This window comes from Rhopalosiphum padi, chromosome 3 (assembly GCF_020882245.1).
Source record: "Rhopalosiphum padi isolate XX-2018 chromosome 3, ASM2088224v1, whole genome shotgun sequence".
Classification (NCBI taxonomy): Eukaryota; Metazoa; Arthropoda; class Insecta; order Hemiptera; family Aphididae; genus Rhopalosiphum; species Rhopalosiphum padi.
Genome location: NC_083599.1, coordinates 65,161,718 through 65,179,336, shown reverse-complemented (window position 1 = coordinate 65,179,336; position 17,619 = coordinate 65,161,718). Strand labels below are relative to the sequence as shown.

At 28.1% G+C, this 17,619-nt stretch overlaps 2 protein-coding genes across 3 annotated transcripts; one reads left to right on the top strand and one right to left on the bottom strand.

Moving 5' to 3' along the window:
* The first annotated feature begins 259 nt into the window (after positions 1-259).
* LOC132924590 (protein O-linked-mannose beta-1,2-N-acetylglucosaminyltransferase 1-like) lies at positions 260-12,674 on the top strand. 2 transcript variants are annotated; one of them, XM_060988991.1, is made up of 13 exons: positions 260-494; positions 582-891; positions 974-1,192; positions 1,908-2,081; positions 2,330-2,693; positions 2,781-2,995; positions 3,085-3,155; positions 3,767-4,081; positions 7,073-7,304; positions 7,645-7,910; positions 8,095-8,410; positions 10,637-10,809; positions 11,823-12,674. In XM_060988991.1, the coding sequence occupies exons 2-13, from the start codon at positions 805-807 to the stop codon at positions 11,908-11,910; spliced, it is 2,520 nt and encodes an 839-aa protein (XP_060844974.1). In that variant the 5' UTR covers positions 260-494; positions 582-804; the 3' UTR covers positions 11,911-12,674. The 2 variants fall into 2 exon arrangements, with proteins under 2 accessions (XP_060844974.1, XP_060844975.1); XM_060988992.1 differs by having other exon boundaries at positions 260-519.
* Positions 12,675-14,508: 1,834 nt separating this feature from the next.
* On the bottom strand, positions 14,509-16,717 carry LOC132925372 (52 kDa repressor of the inhibitor of the protein kinase-like). The gene is made up of 3 exons (XM_060989774.1): positions 15,776-16,717; positions 14,937-15,684; positions 14,509-14,855 (listed from the first exon to the last, which is right to left on the bottom strand). The coding sequence occupies exons 1-3, from the start codon at positions 16,715-16,717 to the stop codon at positions 14,509-14,511; spliced, it is 2,037 nt and encodes a 678-aa protein (XP_060845757.1).
* Between the last annotated feature and the right edge of the window lie 902 nt (positions 16,718-17,619).

The following is a 17,619-nucleotide window of genomic DNA, read 5'->3' as shown; positions in this document are numbered from 1 at the left end:
GAGTTCATATATTTTTTCAGAATCGAAATCGGACATCTTAGACTAACTTTCATTTTGTCAAAACTTAATGTCGTTTGAGTTCAAATTGACGGCAGTAGCGAGGCTGGCGGTTGCCGGTATGGCTAGCTGTCCGAAACTATATTATAGGCGGCTTCGCCGTATACCGGACGCGACATCTGTCGGAGTTTGGCATCCGCGCCCGTTCTAACGTCGCTCTTATCAGCCGCGACAACAAAGTGTGTAGTTGTTTACAATCCGACGTTATCAACAATTCATACACTCACCGCGCGAATGACTAGACTGACATTATTGTTATTTGTTTTTGTTGCCGTTGTAGTAATTGTTGTTGAGTCGCGAACTGTTGGAAACATCGCAGATACGATCCCTGAGAGGACATGACGTAATCTCAGTAATTACCGATTCGTCCGCCGCGTACTGACGGGCAAAAAACGACGATCTCCGGCCGTGGCGGCGGTCTCACGTTCGACCGTATTGTGAGTACTGACTACTGAGTCATCGGTAGGATTAGGATAATTTTTCGTATCGTCGACCGTCGTTACAGCGTCCATTTCGGGTTTCAGTCCGGCGGCTTGGATCGGCAAAAAAAAACGTAGGTACCGGGTGCGACGACACGAATCGTACGAGATAAGGCACTTGCGACGAAATATTTTTTAAAAGACAAGACACTGCGCCCACGTACCGCCGAGCGTGCAGTTCGTTTCTAATGTACCGAGTGATGTGGTGACGAAGCTAAACCGGTGTCGGGAGAATATGCCTTTATAGCGGTCTGATGAAACCGTGGCAATGAGCGATTTTTCCGTACGAATTTATTCGAAAACTATGGCAGCTGCGGCCATGCGTCGCAACTGTTGTTGCTGGAAGCGTGTCAGGGTGAGTACTCGTCAGACCGTCGTTGTATAGTATTATATAATATTAAATCAAACAGCATGTTTAATGTATATTATGCTTGCAGATGTTACTCGTGTGCTCTGTCATCCTGTTTGTCTTGATCAACGTGATACTGACATTGCTCACTGCTAACCGCCAAACAGTCGATTCGGCTACTGCCGCTGCAGGTATTGGTTACAATACCAGTAGTAAATGGCTTCAAAATGGCGACGCAGCAAAGTATATATCTATTGAAGTGTTGTCTAGTAAAAACCGTGTGAGGATATGTGTCGATGATGCAACGGTAATTTACATATAGTTTACATAATTACATTTTCCAGGCACAAATATAGTTATAGCCTTAGAAAACTGAAATTTGTTTAAGTAATGAATTTCAATTTCAATTTTTTTTTTTTTTTTTAGATCATATTTTTATTTTCTGATATGTTTAATTAAATTCTGTCAATTAACATCTTTGAAAACTTTTTGAAAAATGTTTCAGGCGAATAATATTATTAAAGAATCAATCAACTTTAAAATCAAAATTCAAATTAAATCAATTTAACATACATTTTTATGCATATAATATACTAATATCAATATAATTATAAAAATTAAATTAAAAACCATTTCAAGTGCATTTTATACTATAATTTTTGGCATTTTAAATGCATATTTTATTGCATTTTAAATGTTAAATGGTTTTTTAGTGCATTAAATTCACAACCTTAATTATTAGTAAATATGTAAATTATTATTATTTAAAAATGCTTATTTACTTATTAAAAAAAAGTTGAAATATATAAAATGACAACATATAAACATAGATAATGTTCTTGATTTTAAATTTGATAATAGATCAATTTACTCTAATTTTAAAGCTAATATTGTAAGATTGGTTCTGCTGAACAGTTTAAGTAAAAATATTGTGTACAGGCCAAAGAGATAACAAATTGTATGTTGACATTTTCTTTATAACTTTACAACAATTTAACAAAAATGTATTAATTCATTTTCAGGTGATTGACGATAGTGACCCATTAAACAATAGAGGCATGCATGTCGTTGTCCTGAATCAACATACTGGCATGGTGATGGCTCAACGTGTATTTGACACATATATGGATGATGAACCACTCATTGGTTTTTTGCATCGAGTGTCCTCTGGCCGTATAATGATATTTGCTGTTAAAGTTAGTACTGCCTAATTAATATTATCATGTCCACTCTATACCGCCTTACTACATTTTAAATTACGGGTCTATTTTAATTACCAATAAATAAAATGCAACTTATAAGTTGTAAAATTCTTAATTTTTCGTTTATGTTAAATTACTGCTAGTGTAATCGTATCATATCAGCTTAATAAAAATGTGGAATTATAGTGTTTATCAAATTAGGCTTATTTAATTTAATTTAATCTTTCTATATTATTCATCAGGATGAGGCATCATTCCATCTCACTAATGAAGGTAGACGTGCAATGCAAATGCATACTGGTGCAGGTGGTGCTAGTGCTAGTAGAAGTGGAACTGGATCTGCTGCAGGTGGATCATTGTGGCTGTCTGAACTTGGTTGGCGTGATATGTGGGCAATGGTAGCTAAACATCATAATAATGACCCAGAAGAAGAAAAAAATAATGGTGGCGTTGGTGGTCGTGTATACGGAGAGAGCTATAATAGCAACCCGAGCTTAATCGTACAGCACAACAGTAAGAATGCACCAGCCTTGTCTTCTTGGGGAACTGATGTTTTATTGCGTGTACAAGTTCCACTTGACGTTAATCGTAGTCATAACAATCAAAGTAAGTATTTAAATATAACTTTTGTATAATTACTCTACTTACTTTATATTTAATTTTTATATCTCATATTTAATATCTGATTTGTAGATGATGAGTGGTGTGATTCTTGGATAACAGCTGGTGCTTCTGAAGATAATAATGATGATGGTGGTGATTTTGTTGATAGTGGTTCCATCATTGATGATGACATTATAGTTGAATCACCACTGGCACGGAGGCAACGGTTCTGCAGTCGTATCGAGGGCTATGGTGATGTATGTAGTTGTGTACATCCTGCACCTTTGGACTTCCATCCATTACCTGTGAGTATGAAATATTTTTATTGGAATTGGATATTTTATATATCCATATATATTTTATATATTTTATATATATTTTATATTCTATGCAGATACCTGATTCAAATATTGATCGAGTACCTGTGATAATAATAGCTGGTAATCGAGCTGACTATCTTTACAGGTATAACTATTATTCTATATAGGTATTCTAAGTGATTTTTATTATAGGCTTATTTAGGGCTCGGATTTTAATGCATTTGTATCTTTTTTTTGGAATGTCTTATGACTTACACCATGCTTTTCAATGTGTTTCAAGTACTCCATGTTGTAACTACAAACATTTTTTTACGGATTTAACGCATTTTTTAATTTTTAAGACATTTTTGACCTATTTATTGTAATATGACTACAAAAGTTGACTTCATTGGAATATAAACATAGTGCATTGTAAAAATGTGTAATACACAGTGAAACAAAAAAATAATTTGTTAAATTTAAGTATTTTCATTTTTACTTGTATACAATTTATTTGTTTGAATTTTAATATTTATTTATTTCATCAGTACACAATTTTTGTTCTTTGTAAAGCTAAAATGATTTGATGTAAATTTATGTTTAAATTCATTTTCTTTTTCTTCTAGGGGTGGGGCATTTTTTAGCTCTTTTAGGTCATTACTACATCTTTTAAAAATGAATTTAAATTCGAGCCTTACTTATTATGTATTACTATTTATTATATACTGTTGTAGAAGTGGAATTTATTGATATGATATTGATTGTTTTTAATAATAGGACAATAAAATCTGTACTAAATGCTCGAGGTGTTCAACGACATATGGTTACTGTTCATGTGGACGGATATTATGATGAACCAGTTGAAGTAGCTCGGCTGTTAGGTGTGAGGGCTGTACAGCATATGCCTGCTGTAGGTGAATCATCCAATGCAGTTGGTGGAGGGCGTATTACAAGTAATACCAATTCACGCCGCCGTCGAGTTACACAGCATTACAAATCAGCCTTAACAAACACATTTAGTTCACTGTTCCCGCAGGCTGATTATGCTATTGTGTTGGAAGACGACTTAGATGTTTCTGTTGACTTTTTTAGGTATGTGGCTATTTTATTTTGATAAATACCTTATTAAAAATCATAAATAATTGATGATAATTAAAAAATTATCTCAATATGTACATTGAACAATCATATTCCCGTCCCATTTCATAAATTTCTAATATTAATAAATCTTTTAAAAAAATAATTAAATATGTACATTACCTAGAAAATTTTAAATTATTATCAATTTCACAATATGGTTTAAAGGCTTATAAAAATACAGAACAATCAATTGCAACAGTATCCAACTACAGTGTGTTCTGCTTAATGTGATCATTGGTTTATAGAATACACCGTTTATTGAAATCAAAATTAAAAATCCCAAACCTAATGTTATATTACTAATTTTAAATTGATGTTTTACTAGAATGACTAAGTACCAGTCAATGGAATCACTTTTGTGAACATTCTTATTTTTTTTATGATTTTTCAAACATGACAGGTACAGTCCTTTAATTATAGTTAAAAGTAAAAATCCACATTATTATTAGGGTGTAAAGACATTGTCCATCGGTTTTTACGTTCATTCAAATGCTTGGATGACTAGTCTAATTTTTAACGAATTTTTGCAAAAAATGGAATAAAGAAATAATAAAACCAAAATGTATTTTAATACTTCTTGATAACTGTACAGCACATCCAAAATTGAATTTACAAAATATAAATTTGAAATTTTTACCCTTAAATACTACGTCAGTCATACAACCTCTTGACCGAAGAATCATAGAAAACAATGAAAACTTTATATCGAAAAGCAATGCAAAATTAAATTAGAAGATTCTCAAATACAATAATCGATCGTCTATAGTTTCTTTACTTTATTTTAAATGCATTTATTTTATTTTAAATTAATTTTAAACATACAAATAAGTATAAAATCATCAATAAAAAAAAATGTATTATGGAATCAACCGGTTAATAGAATCAAAATTATCTGAACTAATGTGATCACATTAAGCGGAAATCACTGTACATATATAATGCGTTTGAAAGTAAAAAAAGTGTGCAACTATATACTTATAGTATGCTTATGATATACTTATACTATATATAGTTATGATTTATTAAGCTCGTACTTAAAAAATAAGAAATAAAGTTTGAATAAATAATTCTTTTTGTCTAGAAACACAAACACTATGTGAAGTACCTATAGATACCTTTTTCCTACCCTATTTAATATACAAATAAACGACTTAAATATACATGGTTAATTAGTCTCATTTATGACACTGTTCTTTTTAATGAGATAACTCCTGGGACAAGGTATTTACATATATACATGATGAACTGAGAAAAATCAATAATTGACTATGTACAAAAAATCTATTTCATAATTTAGATAAAACTTACATATTATTACACTATATTATATTATCTAATTTGAATGTATTTACTATTACTAGCCTGTATATTCATGAAATAAATGCTTAAATCCAAAATTATGCACATGTCAAACTTCATTAAAATTATTAAAATCTTGTAAATATTTTGGCACTGAAATGTGTCATAACTAGAGTCCGGATTTATATTATATTAAAATGTTTGAAATATGATGTTTATATGCAGCTAAAATTGATGAAATATTCTCAAAAATATTGATAATACTAACTAATAAGTAAAAAAAAAAAATGCAATATGATTATTGATTATGATTATGAATTTATAATTTATCATTATTTATATAATTATATCTTATGTTACATTATGCAATACATTAACATAAAAAAAAAAATATTATACAATGTTTTTAAAGGAATGTACAATAATAAATTTTTCCAAATTTTTCAGAGTAAAGTTAGTACGGAGGTCCGTGATTATTGTCTTATATATGCTGAATATCCTTTAATATAATCCAATATTATGGAAATATGCTAAAATATTCTATAATATGTACCATAAACTAAAATATTCTGAAATATTCTCTGAAGTCAAAATATGCACTAATATGCAAAAAAAACTTTTTTGACAGATTCTACAGGTTAAAACCTAACCTATGAAATGCAAACATTTCTTACTCCCATCAAACAGCATACACTTGTTAAAAATATGTTTTTGCATAAAAATCTGGACTCTAGTCATAACCTTAATAGTACAACCACATAAAACCAAAAACAATAAAACTAAGAAAAATAATCTATGTATACAAAAATGTAGCTAATTTATTAGAAATTAAAAAAATTAGAATTATTCACTAAGCACTTTTAGAATCAATAATAATAGTTATCATCATTTGGGGAGGTGCCTATGATACAACACTTAATCCATTAAAAATAATACAAAATAGAATAATTTTTTAATTATTCTAAAAAATAATCTTTTATATCACACAGAATATCTATATAAAGAATTAAATGTGCTGCCAATAACATTTTTTTTTTTTAAAGCATCTGTAATTTATATAATTAAAAATAATCTAACACTTAGAATTGAACATAATTTTAACACAAGAAAATTATTAAATATAATGTAACATTAATACATAGAAAACTAACGCAATCTACTTAAAAATAGGTCCAACAATATATATATGTTACCATTAAACATCAAAACCACTCACTCCTTTAACAGTAAAAAAAAAATAGTAATAATAACTAATTGGCTGCAGAATGGATAAAATATAAAACTTTAAATATTGTAGTATAACTTTAATTTAGTTGCTTACTAATGTACCTTATTAGCTATTTATTATAATTATACTTTTGGATTATTCTATTAGTCTCCTTTTATTAATTATTATTAGCTATGATGTATATTTTAGTTAGTTTTATCGTTATAAGTCTAAAATTGGAAAACAGTTAAATGTAAATTTTATTAACATAAATGTTTATATTATGTTTAATATTGTAGTGGGAACTCGTGGGCGACCTCCACACGAACCTGTTCAGTGGGGCACATTATATTTTTAAAGAAATGAATAATAATAATAATATGAAATCAAATGCTTTGTACTCACTTTTAATGTGAAATTATTATTGTGCTGTTTAGCTTTTTCAGTCAGACTCTTCCATTGTTGGCTGCAGCTGACGACTCGACAGATGGTGATGGTGGTTCTGGATCACTGTACTGTATATCTGCATGGAATGACCAGGGATATGAACACACTGCTAGTCGACCAGATGTTTTATATCGAATTGACTGGATGCCAGGATTAGGATGGATGCTTAAAAGGTCCTTATACAAGGACCAGCTAGAATCAGAATGGCCAACAGTAGAGAAAGTTAGTATATTGATTATAATATAATATATTAATTTCTAATCATTTTATTTTGAATTTTTGCTATTTTTTTTATATATATTTTTAATTTTTTAAGTCATCAGTATTATGTAATATCACTTAACAAATTTAGTAACTTTCTTAGTTATATTTTTTTATCAATTTATTTTTTTTTTGCAATATTTTTTATATTTTTATAACGTCTATTGCTATAATAATTAATTAATTGTTATTGTTTGGTAGTAATATTTCATTAATTTTTATCTAACAATAAAATTAAAAAATGTATTATTATTATTATATAACTTGACCCATAAAACTGAGTATCAATATAATTTTTTAGCCCTGGGATTGGGATATGTGGATGCGATCAACCAAAGTGCAACGTGGACGACAATGTATAGTACCAGAAGTCAGCAGAACATATCATTTTGGATCATCTCGTTCTGTTAACGTGAATCCATATTTTCAGCATACATACTTTGGCCGTCATGCATTCTATAACCCTAATTCTGCTGTAAATGGAGGAAACGCTGGATCTCATAGTGGTGGTACTGGTGGAGAATATGACGATAGAGGGGGTCTGATTCGTTTTAAAAACATAGACAAGTCAGTTTATTTTTAAAATTAAATTTTACTTTTTGTATGGTTTTACATATTTTACTGGTTTGCTCATACATTGTGCAATTTAAATTTTTTTAATAAAATAAATTAATTTAAATTTTTTTAGTAATTTTTTTATGCATATTATATATATATATATTAAATACAGCTGTATGTGTTATGTATGTAGGATGACTCGAATAACATACCTTGGATGGATGGAACGTAGGATCATAACAGAAGGACAACTATTAGATCACAGTAGGTGGCCATGTCGAAAAAAACAATGGAATAATGGAGGTAACAAAAATAATGACAAGAGAGTGCATGATGCTGGAAACAGAAACTATTATCAATCAGACGAAGAATTTTTTGTTATTGATGAAATGATGAATAATGACAATACAATTAGATCAAAGAAATTATTTATATTATATATAAAAATGGAAGATCCGTCTGGTGGCAATAGAAATGCAGCAAATGTTGCTTGGACTCCTTTGGCAAAGGTAGATAAGTAACTAATGAAAGTGGTTATTAAGAGAAGTTAATGTGTTGTATACTTTTTTTATCAATTTAGACTTAAAAATCTGAGTAAATTATCTTTACTTAAATGTTTCCATTTTAATTTAAAAATATATTTAGATTATTTTTAGGTTCTTTACTAGGGAAAAAATGCACCTTTTTAATTTATGTTGAAAGAAACAATTGTATCTTATTTTAATAAACTACAATATAATGTATTTTCTCAGGAAATTCTAAAATTAAGTAGATTAGAGTTTAGAAGACTGGAGAAGGGTATGAACTAAGGATTAGTTAAAGTAAAACTTAAGTAATTATGTAAAATGTTGTAGGACAAATCAAGAAATTGAAGGGGCAATGATGATAATGAAGGGTGATGTAATGTGTGTAGTGAATAAGTTCAAGTACTTAATATGAGTGGTATTTAAGAATGATGTTTTTGAGAATGACTTAGGAAATAAGATTATATTTAGATTTATGACCTGACTGAAGAGAATCTTTTGGTTTTTTACATAATCAGAAGATTCTGTAGAAAATAAAAGATAGATTTTATACAACAATTGTAAAGTATGTTGTGTTAATCTGAATGTTCGACAGCAGACAATACGACCAAGTATGGGATAAGTATGTATAGCACAGTGGTTTTCAACCTTTTTGGGTCCACGGCTCCTTTTAATTTTGGAATCAAATATACGATTCCCATACGAATAATGATAATAATAAAAACATATTGTTTACAATTTTATTATTAGTTTATACTACGGAGGCGGCTCCTTTAATAATAACCAACGACGCCCCTGGGAGCCACAACGCACAGGTTGAAAACTACTGGTATAGCAGATATGTGAATGCTAAAATGGTATGTTAAGTAACTATGGAGGATAGAACATGATAACCGAGTATTATTAGAAAAGGCAAAGAAATGGACGAAAAAGAATTACATAATGTATTTAGCTTTGACCTATACAGAAAATACTAAGCTTTTAATAAAAGTTTAACAATATTTACACACACTAAGAATAGTTAAATTTTAATCAAGTGATAATTGAAATGTTCATTAAAATGTTGGAAATTTATCTAAAAACATTTTGCTACTTAACTTATATTATTTCCTCTAAAAGAGGTAGTAGAGTTAATTTAAATACCATTGAAATTTATTTATTAATATTTTATATTTTAATATTTAATCATCATGTTCTTTTGGTGGTTTTATAACTGTTTTCGTCTTTTCAATATATTTTAATGCAACCAATAATAACTAGAAATAAATATAACTGGGTCTAATTATTTTCTCATCTCTGTCAATCACGTAGTATTATCATCATAATTGATCTATATAATATAATTTATAACATAAATCTTGTTTTGTGTGATATTTTAACACATTATGTGTTTATTATTTAATCAGTAGGTTTATTAAAAATACAATTTATAACCACTGAATGTGATTGTTCCTTAATTGTTTATAAAATACATTAATTAAATAAATTACTGAATTAATTAATATTATATTTATAGGTACATTAAACAATATTCTGTAAAATCTACATAAAATTACAAAGTATGCCTACATAAAACAAAAAAAAAAAATGTTTAGTTGCCAAAAAAATGAATTTCTAAGATAAGAATTATTACACTAGCTAATTTAAAACTATAAGGAATAAAAAATTACTTCATTTCTTTATATAAGAACAGCTTCACATTATTACTCAATCAAAAAATAATCAATATGACCAAATCAATAATAATAATTTTAATTAAACTAGTATGCATGTAAATATGAATTTTTTTTAAATACATATATTTTTGGAGTATAACTGATGCCATCTTGACATGGTGTCCTCTGGACAATGCTAAATGGCTCTTATTTTTTTTTATTGTAGTCAAATTTGTTTACGGGATTTTACTATTTAAATTTTAGAGAAGTTTACATGTGCCCTATTTAAATTGTGTGTCGTTATTGACTTATGAATATGCACATGAACTATCATACTAAAAATAATTTAATTTGTTTCACTTTGGTGCAACAGTCTTAAACAACATCTATTCTATTTACTTTTTACAGACAGACCGTTTAAGAAAAAAAAACATTCTAGAATAATTACCCAATAAAAAAATTTTAATTTTAAAAATAGCCTAATAATTTTTTTGACCTTTAATTCACTTAACTGGTTATTACCATTGTATATAATAATGTTTGTTTTTGTATTTAGTGCCTAGGCATATGGGACCTAGACATTAGAGGGCATTATAAAGGAATGTGGCGACTATATCTCAATACTGATAGTCAAGATGATGGAACAAATGCAGATGAAGAAGGAATTCCAGCACATATTAAGAGCGGATCCGAATTATTTATTATCAGTTGCCCATTCTCATACTTTTGGTAATCTTGAAATATTGAATTTAGTATTATTTTAATAATTACTACTTTTTTGTGCCATTATCTATATGGATGTATACATTTGTACATGCATATTGTTTTGGTTAGGTATTTATTTCATTAAAATGATAACTGTACATATTTTATGTTAAAGTATGAAATGGTGCAAGACAGGCTAGGGGGGAGAGTGGGGTTCAAACCTCTCCCGAAATTGTTTCAAGTTATATTATGTGGTAGTAAAATAATCTATACAATATTATAATAAAAATTAGAACACAATTTTTTAGCTTAAAACTTCTCCCGAAATTAATTTTAAGTTACGGCCTTGATGGTGTGTTATTTAATTAAATATCTAGGTAGAAGATATTTTATAAACTAACCAAATAAAAACAATAATAAACTATATAATTTAAAATTATACTAGGTGTTTTATAAACTCGCCAAGATTGTTCAGTTAATATTAATATTATATAGATTGGAATTATTTAAAATAAAATAAGATTTTTGAAGCGTGTGATCTAGTTTGTGTGAATTTTATTATCAAAAACAGGTATGATCATAAATGACCAAATGGATTACTGCATTTAATAATAAATAATAATAACAATAAAACACGGAGCTAGATAGTACTTAGAGTCTTGTATCATATTATCTAATATACAACTCAAAATATATGATGACAATTTTGTGATGTTAAATAGTAAATATTTTACATTTAAAATTTAGGCTATAAATAAATTATCTTAATTATTAAAATAATGTGAACAAATTATATTTTATAGACATTGTTGTAGGTTTTTTTATATTGCTTATATTTTTATGTATTTATTTTGTCCAGATTTCCAATTTACTTTAAAACTATGATATAAATATTTCAAATAATAACTTATTATTTCTTAATTTGTGTAATAATTATTATTATTAGGATTAAATATACATTTTTAATGTTTTTTTTCTTTTATTGTGTATTATAGTTTTATAATTTAATTAAATTTTATTATTTTTATTTATAATAGCAAATTCAAGCCGATGAATGTAACTGCATTATGGTACAATAGTATCGGTATTGGTGAGGATGACGATGGCGGAGATGATATGTTGTAGACACTAAACTGCTGAGGAAAAGAAAACTACTTTTTAATGTAGTTATTACCATTAAATTATATTATATTATAATATTATATATTACATATCTATGTTAAATGTTTATAATTACTTTTATTAAAATGTTTTTTTTTTATTGTATAATTTTAATCATCTCATTTATTATTATTTTGTAAAAACATACTTATGTGAGTTTTATTTTAAGTATGTATTATATCTTTTTCAGTTTCTAATTAAAGAAAACTGCCAACTCATAGTATTTTAAACCTAATTTGTAATGTAGAGACTGCTTCAATTTCTTATTTATTTAATTTCCCTAGCTTAAGCTAGGTTCCCATGACTCATGTTCTTGCCAAAATTTGTCATTTTAAGGATACTTACAATAATGTTGTAGGATCACTCCATCTGTAGTATTATTTGTCATTCATGCATTTCCCGAGGATGTGGCACAAGTTATAGAAACAGCAAATATGTCAGTTGTGAAAACTCTGCTTTAGTATTAAACCGAGAGTATTTTTACTCTATTAACTATATAATATAATATTTGTTATTTTATTTCAAGAGTAATATTACGATGAACTAACTATTTTGTTTTTAATGTGCTTATAATTTGTTTTACATTTACCCCAAAGATGACATTTATTGTATTTTATTATTACTTAAGTTAAAATTACATAATATTTTTGTATTAAGGTTGTAGAGACTGCCCACCCCTTAAATTTATGTATAGTTTTTATTTTTAATAAAATTGAAATTAATAAATATTCTTTGTTAGTGTTTTATTATTATTATTTTTTATTATAGTTTGTACATTTGTGTATTTACTAAGTATCTTTATTTTATTTGCGTTAAATATAGGTTCTAGAATACAACTGAGCCATTTGCTGACTTAAATATATTCCATTACCACCTACGTATACTCGACTGACCCTTTGTTCAATATCTATAATAGTCTTCACAATATTGTATGGATAATATGACACATATCATTTTATGTACTTAGTTTTTCCTATAGTGTTAATGTTAGCCCCATAATCATATATTTGACCGTGGAATTTAATTACATACGAAGTGTATCACTTAATAATTTTAAAGAAATTCTTTTCTTATTTTATTACGGAATTTAAGATTTTAAATACTTTAAAATAATACAATATTTTGTAACCAATTTTTCTATTTTTTTTTTTGTAAACATGAAGACCTGTCTCAGTAAACAAGAGAAAGCACCGGAACTGGTCACGTCCCGCCAATTGTATACATAAAATAAAAATTTCATAAAGTAAAGTATTTAACAATTACCTACCCTAACTATAAAAAAACGTTTTTCTTCTTTTTTCAGCTAATTTGGATAAGTACATTTAGTTAAAATCATGTATATTCATATAATCATATTATGTATAAATGTGGTTAAAATTAAAAAAAAATAATAAATAAAAGTAAACAAATTATTACTTATTACCAAATATAACTGAACATATTGTTAATATGTAGAACACTTTTTTTCCTTTTGTCCTTTATAGCTAAATATATTGAGTTGTACATCTTTGAAAAGAAATCTCATTATAGTATGCACAATATTGTGTAACGAATCCTTAGCATAGATATAGCTTCAGTTCCAAAGTCTGCAATATAATTTATTTTTGTTAAAAAAGTAATTGTCCAATGATACTATAGTCAGGTTTGGACATAACATAGTTACATTTAACTAAGTAATGTAACTCGGTTACTTTTGTAACTTGTAACTTGTAACTAGTGTTTATCTTCCTATAACTTTATATTAAAATTAAAAGTTACATTGTATATAATATAAATATTTAATATAATCATATTAGGTATTATAAAACATTTTTAATTAAAAAAACATTTAGGTGCTGTAATCACAGATATATAAACATAATATAAGGTCTGTTTATATATCTTTGGCTGTAATCGACTGTATTTAATATGTATAGCACAAACAAAATGTTTATAACGACAATTTTTTAATGATAAAAATAAGTCATTGTCAGTTTTAAATAATTATGCCACAATAAAAAAACTATTTGTAAAATTTAATATAACTCTCTATTCTTCTACTCCAATTGAAAGGTTATTTTCATTTTCTGGGTTCATTCATTGTATTACTACAAGAAATTTATCTGTCCACAATTTTGAAAAAAGTTTTTCTTAAAGAAAAATAATCATTTTAATTTTAGTAAAAAATAATTAATACAATTTTTTTATTTAATTTTAAATTCAATTCCATGTTTTTAAATTGTATTATTTAATATAGTATTATATAAATACCATAATTGACTTAGTTATTAAATTAATTACTATATATACATTTCTATTTTATATTACTATTACTATACCTATGTTGGATGCACTTATTTAGAAGATTAACTACTAATTGTATGACTGTTACGTTAGAAGATTGACACATGTTTCAGTGGCGGATCCAGGATTTAATTTTGGGGGGGGGCCGCCATAGTCCAAAATGCAAATCTTAAATTTTTTCAGTAATTAACAAATACATACAAATAGACAATAATTTTAAATGTGTATTTTTTTTATTTGTTGAAGATTATATTTAAATTATAATAATATTGTAAATATTTATAACGATAAAGATAATTGTAATTTCCTAGGATTAGATTTTGAAAACATATCTAACACTTCTTCAGGTTTTACATCAATTTGTTTATGTATATTAAGCAAAGCTAACCCGTTTAAACGGTTTTCCCCCATTGTTGTTCTCAAGTATGTTTTTATGCGTTTTAGCGTTGAGAAAGACCTCTCACTTATCGATGTTGTTACTGGTAATATTGCTAAAATTAGTAAAAGTTGACGAATGTTTGGAAAATACCCATCTTCAGTTTCTTTGAATGCGTCTATTGCTGCATTTATTTTTTCCTTTTTTACTGGTTGTTGAGTCCAATGCAGCTGCCACAATGCAATTTCACCTGTAAATTATTGTAATAATGCATTTATAATTTATTTCAAAAATGTAATACCTAGTGATTTATTATAATAATTGTTTTTACCTTTTAATTCGTCTATGGATCCAGGCAAATCTGCTTCATAAAAAGTGGCACCTTCTATAATATGTTCTTCAGATTTATTGTGTAAATAATAAGGTATCAGTTGTTGGATTTTAAATAATATTGGATTTTGGTTGTCAAAAAACATGGATTGAATAGATGTTATGAAATTGTCCAAAACTGTGAAGTATACCGTAATTTTAAAATATTCTTCAGGACTTGAAGTAATGTTGTTTGATCGATTTATTTGTTGTTTGCATATTCGTGGTGTTTTAACTTCAATGTTTAAATTTTCGGCTTTTGATACGGCTCGATTAAAAATGTTGTTAAATGTTGCATTTTGTCTTTTGTTTTTAAGAACATCTAATACAGTCTGTATGATTTCAATACATTTTGTCAAATCCAAACCAGGGTCTTGTAATTTACGTGATATTGGCAAAGTCAAAGACAATATTTCTACTGCTACTTCTAAGGCCAAAATAAATTCAAAAGTCAATATTGAATGAAGAAGTCCGTTACATTTAGAAAGTATATTTCCATCCGTATTAACTGTCATGTCTTCCAAAAATTGTACAATAGGTATAAGCATATCGGAAAACCGAATAATCGCCTCGTGAGATTCTACCCATCTAGTTTCACACAACTTTACTAGCAAAACTGATTTTGATGAAGGCAAAATTGCATTTATTTTTTTTTTTAAATAAATCAACTCTTTTGGGAGAATCACGCACAAAGTTAGATACTTCTTTGACTGTAGAAAATAATTTTTTTATAGATAATACATTACATGCTTTTATTAAAGTTAAATTTAGGCGGTGCGATGCACAATGAGTGTACGTTGCCTTTGGTTGCAAATTTAAGATTCTAGCTTGAACTCCGCGGTATTTACCAGACATATTTGCTTCACCATCATATCCCTGCCCTCGTAAAAATTCCAAACTTAAATCAATTTCTTTTAATTTTTGGACGATTGTATTTGCTAAATTTTCACCAGTACATTCATAAACCGGAACAAAGCAAATAAAATTTTCTTTTATCAAGCATGATTTTAAATCAACATATCTAATCGATAAACTCATTTGCTCAATGTGTGATAAATCTGAAGTTTCATCACATAAAATTGAAAAAAATTTACATTCATTCACCTCTTTTATTAATTTGTCTGTGATAATCGAGCCACATATATCGATCAAATTATTTTGAATAGTTTTACTAACAAATGTTGCATTTTTTGGAGCCGGTTCTAAGTGATTGCGAAGATCTACATCGCCCGCGTCTATTCTGAACATCAACAATTCTTTGAATATTCCAATATTAAAATTATTTTTTGCTTGGTCATTTGAAATCAGATTTGATAAATTAACATCGTCTCTATGCCCCCTTATAGATATATTATGACGACCACAGAAAATAATTGTTTTAATTATAGGAATCAACTTCTTTTTATTTTGTTTGACAGTTTCATTTAGTTGGTCATCAAGTTGAATTTCTATTGGTTTTTGTTTGCCTTTAAAACATTTTATAAATTCTAAAGATCGCACAATTGCTGTTTTATGATATTCTCTTTCCATATGTATCTTAAAATCGTGTAAAGCATCTTTGTATTTTATCATAGGAATTTCTTTTAAGACCCCAAGCCTTTGTCCTCCAATCCCACCAAACTTTGGTCCAAAAAGTACACATACTTTACAAAACGCTCCTTCTCTATTACGACTATAAGCTAACCAGTTTTGCTTATTTAGCAATTCAATTTGAAAGCTTCTTTTATGACCTTTTTTATTCATACTTACAGGGAAAATATAATTTTGTTTAGGTGACCACGTTTCTTTTAAATATTTGTAAAGCATATTTGGATCGTTTCGAATTTTTAGATTTGCATTTTCTTCAATAGCAAATGCGATATCATATTGACTGTTAAAATCGACTTCACACGAATCAGAAAATGTAGCTGGCTCTGACTGTTGGTAACACGCTTACATTTTCTATACCTTCACTTGGAGATGGATTATTTTCGTCACTTGTTTTCAACTTTTAAAAAAAAAAGTTTATTTCACTTTGTCGTTTTTGTGACATTTTAAAACAGAATAATTGAACACGAAACTACAAACGAAAACACCACGGACAACAGCAGTACAGGCGAGTACAGCACGAAAATACGAATTACACACGAGTGACACGACGGTCGACGACTGTAAAATTACCAACATTTTAAAACGATAATAGCAATATAGAAATGGATTAGTGAGAATCGTCTTACAAATAAAATAAGATAAGATAGCGATGGCCAGTAGGAACGATACATGGCAAAAATCGGTGCAACTCGTTTGCGCACAATCCAAATTTTTTACCTAAATATAGATGACTCGTTTGCGCACAACGAATACCGTCGTTAATCTGAAACGGACGACTCGTTTGCGCAAAACATAAATGTTACTGCGTAACATAATATAATATAATATTTTATGATAATGAAAAACGACGCACACGCGACAAAGGCGACGTCTCGTACGACGGTCGCGGAAGAACAGTACGTAGTACGTACAGTGCGTAGGTGGATATGTCCACGGTTGTCGTATAGGCAAGAGAGGAGGGGACGACTGTTGAACTTGCCGAGCTTAATCTGTACAAAGGTCGTCGAACTTGGTCTCGGAATAACGCGATAGATAATAATAATATTATATCTTGA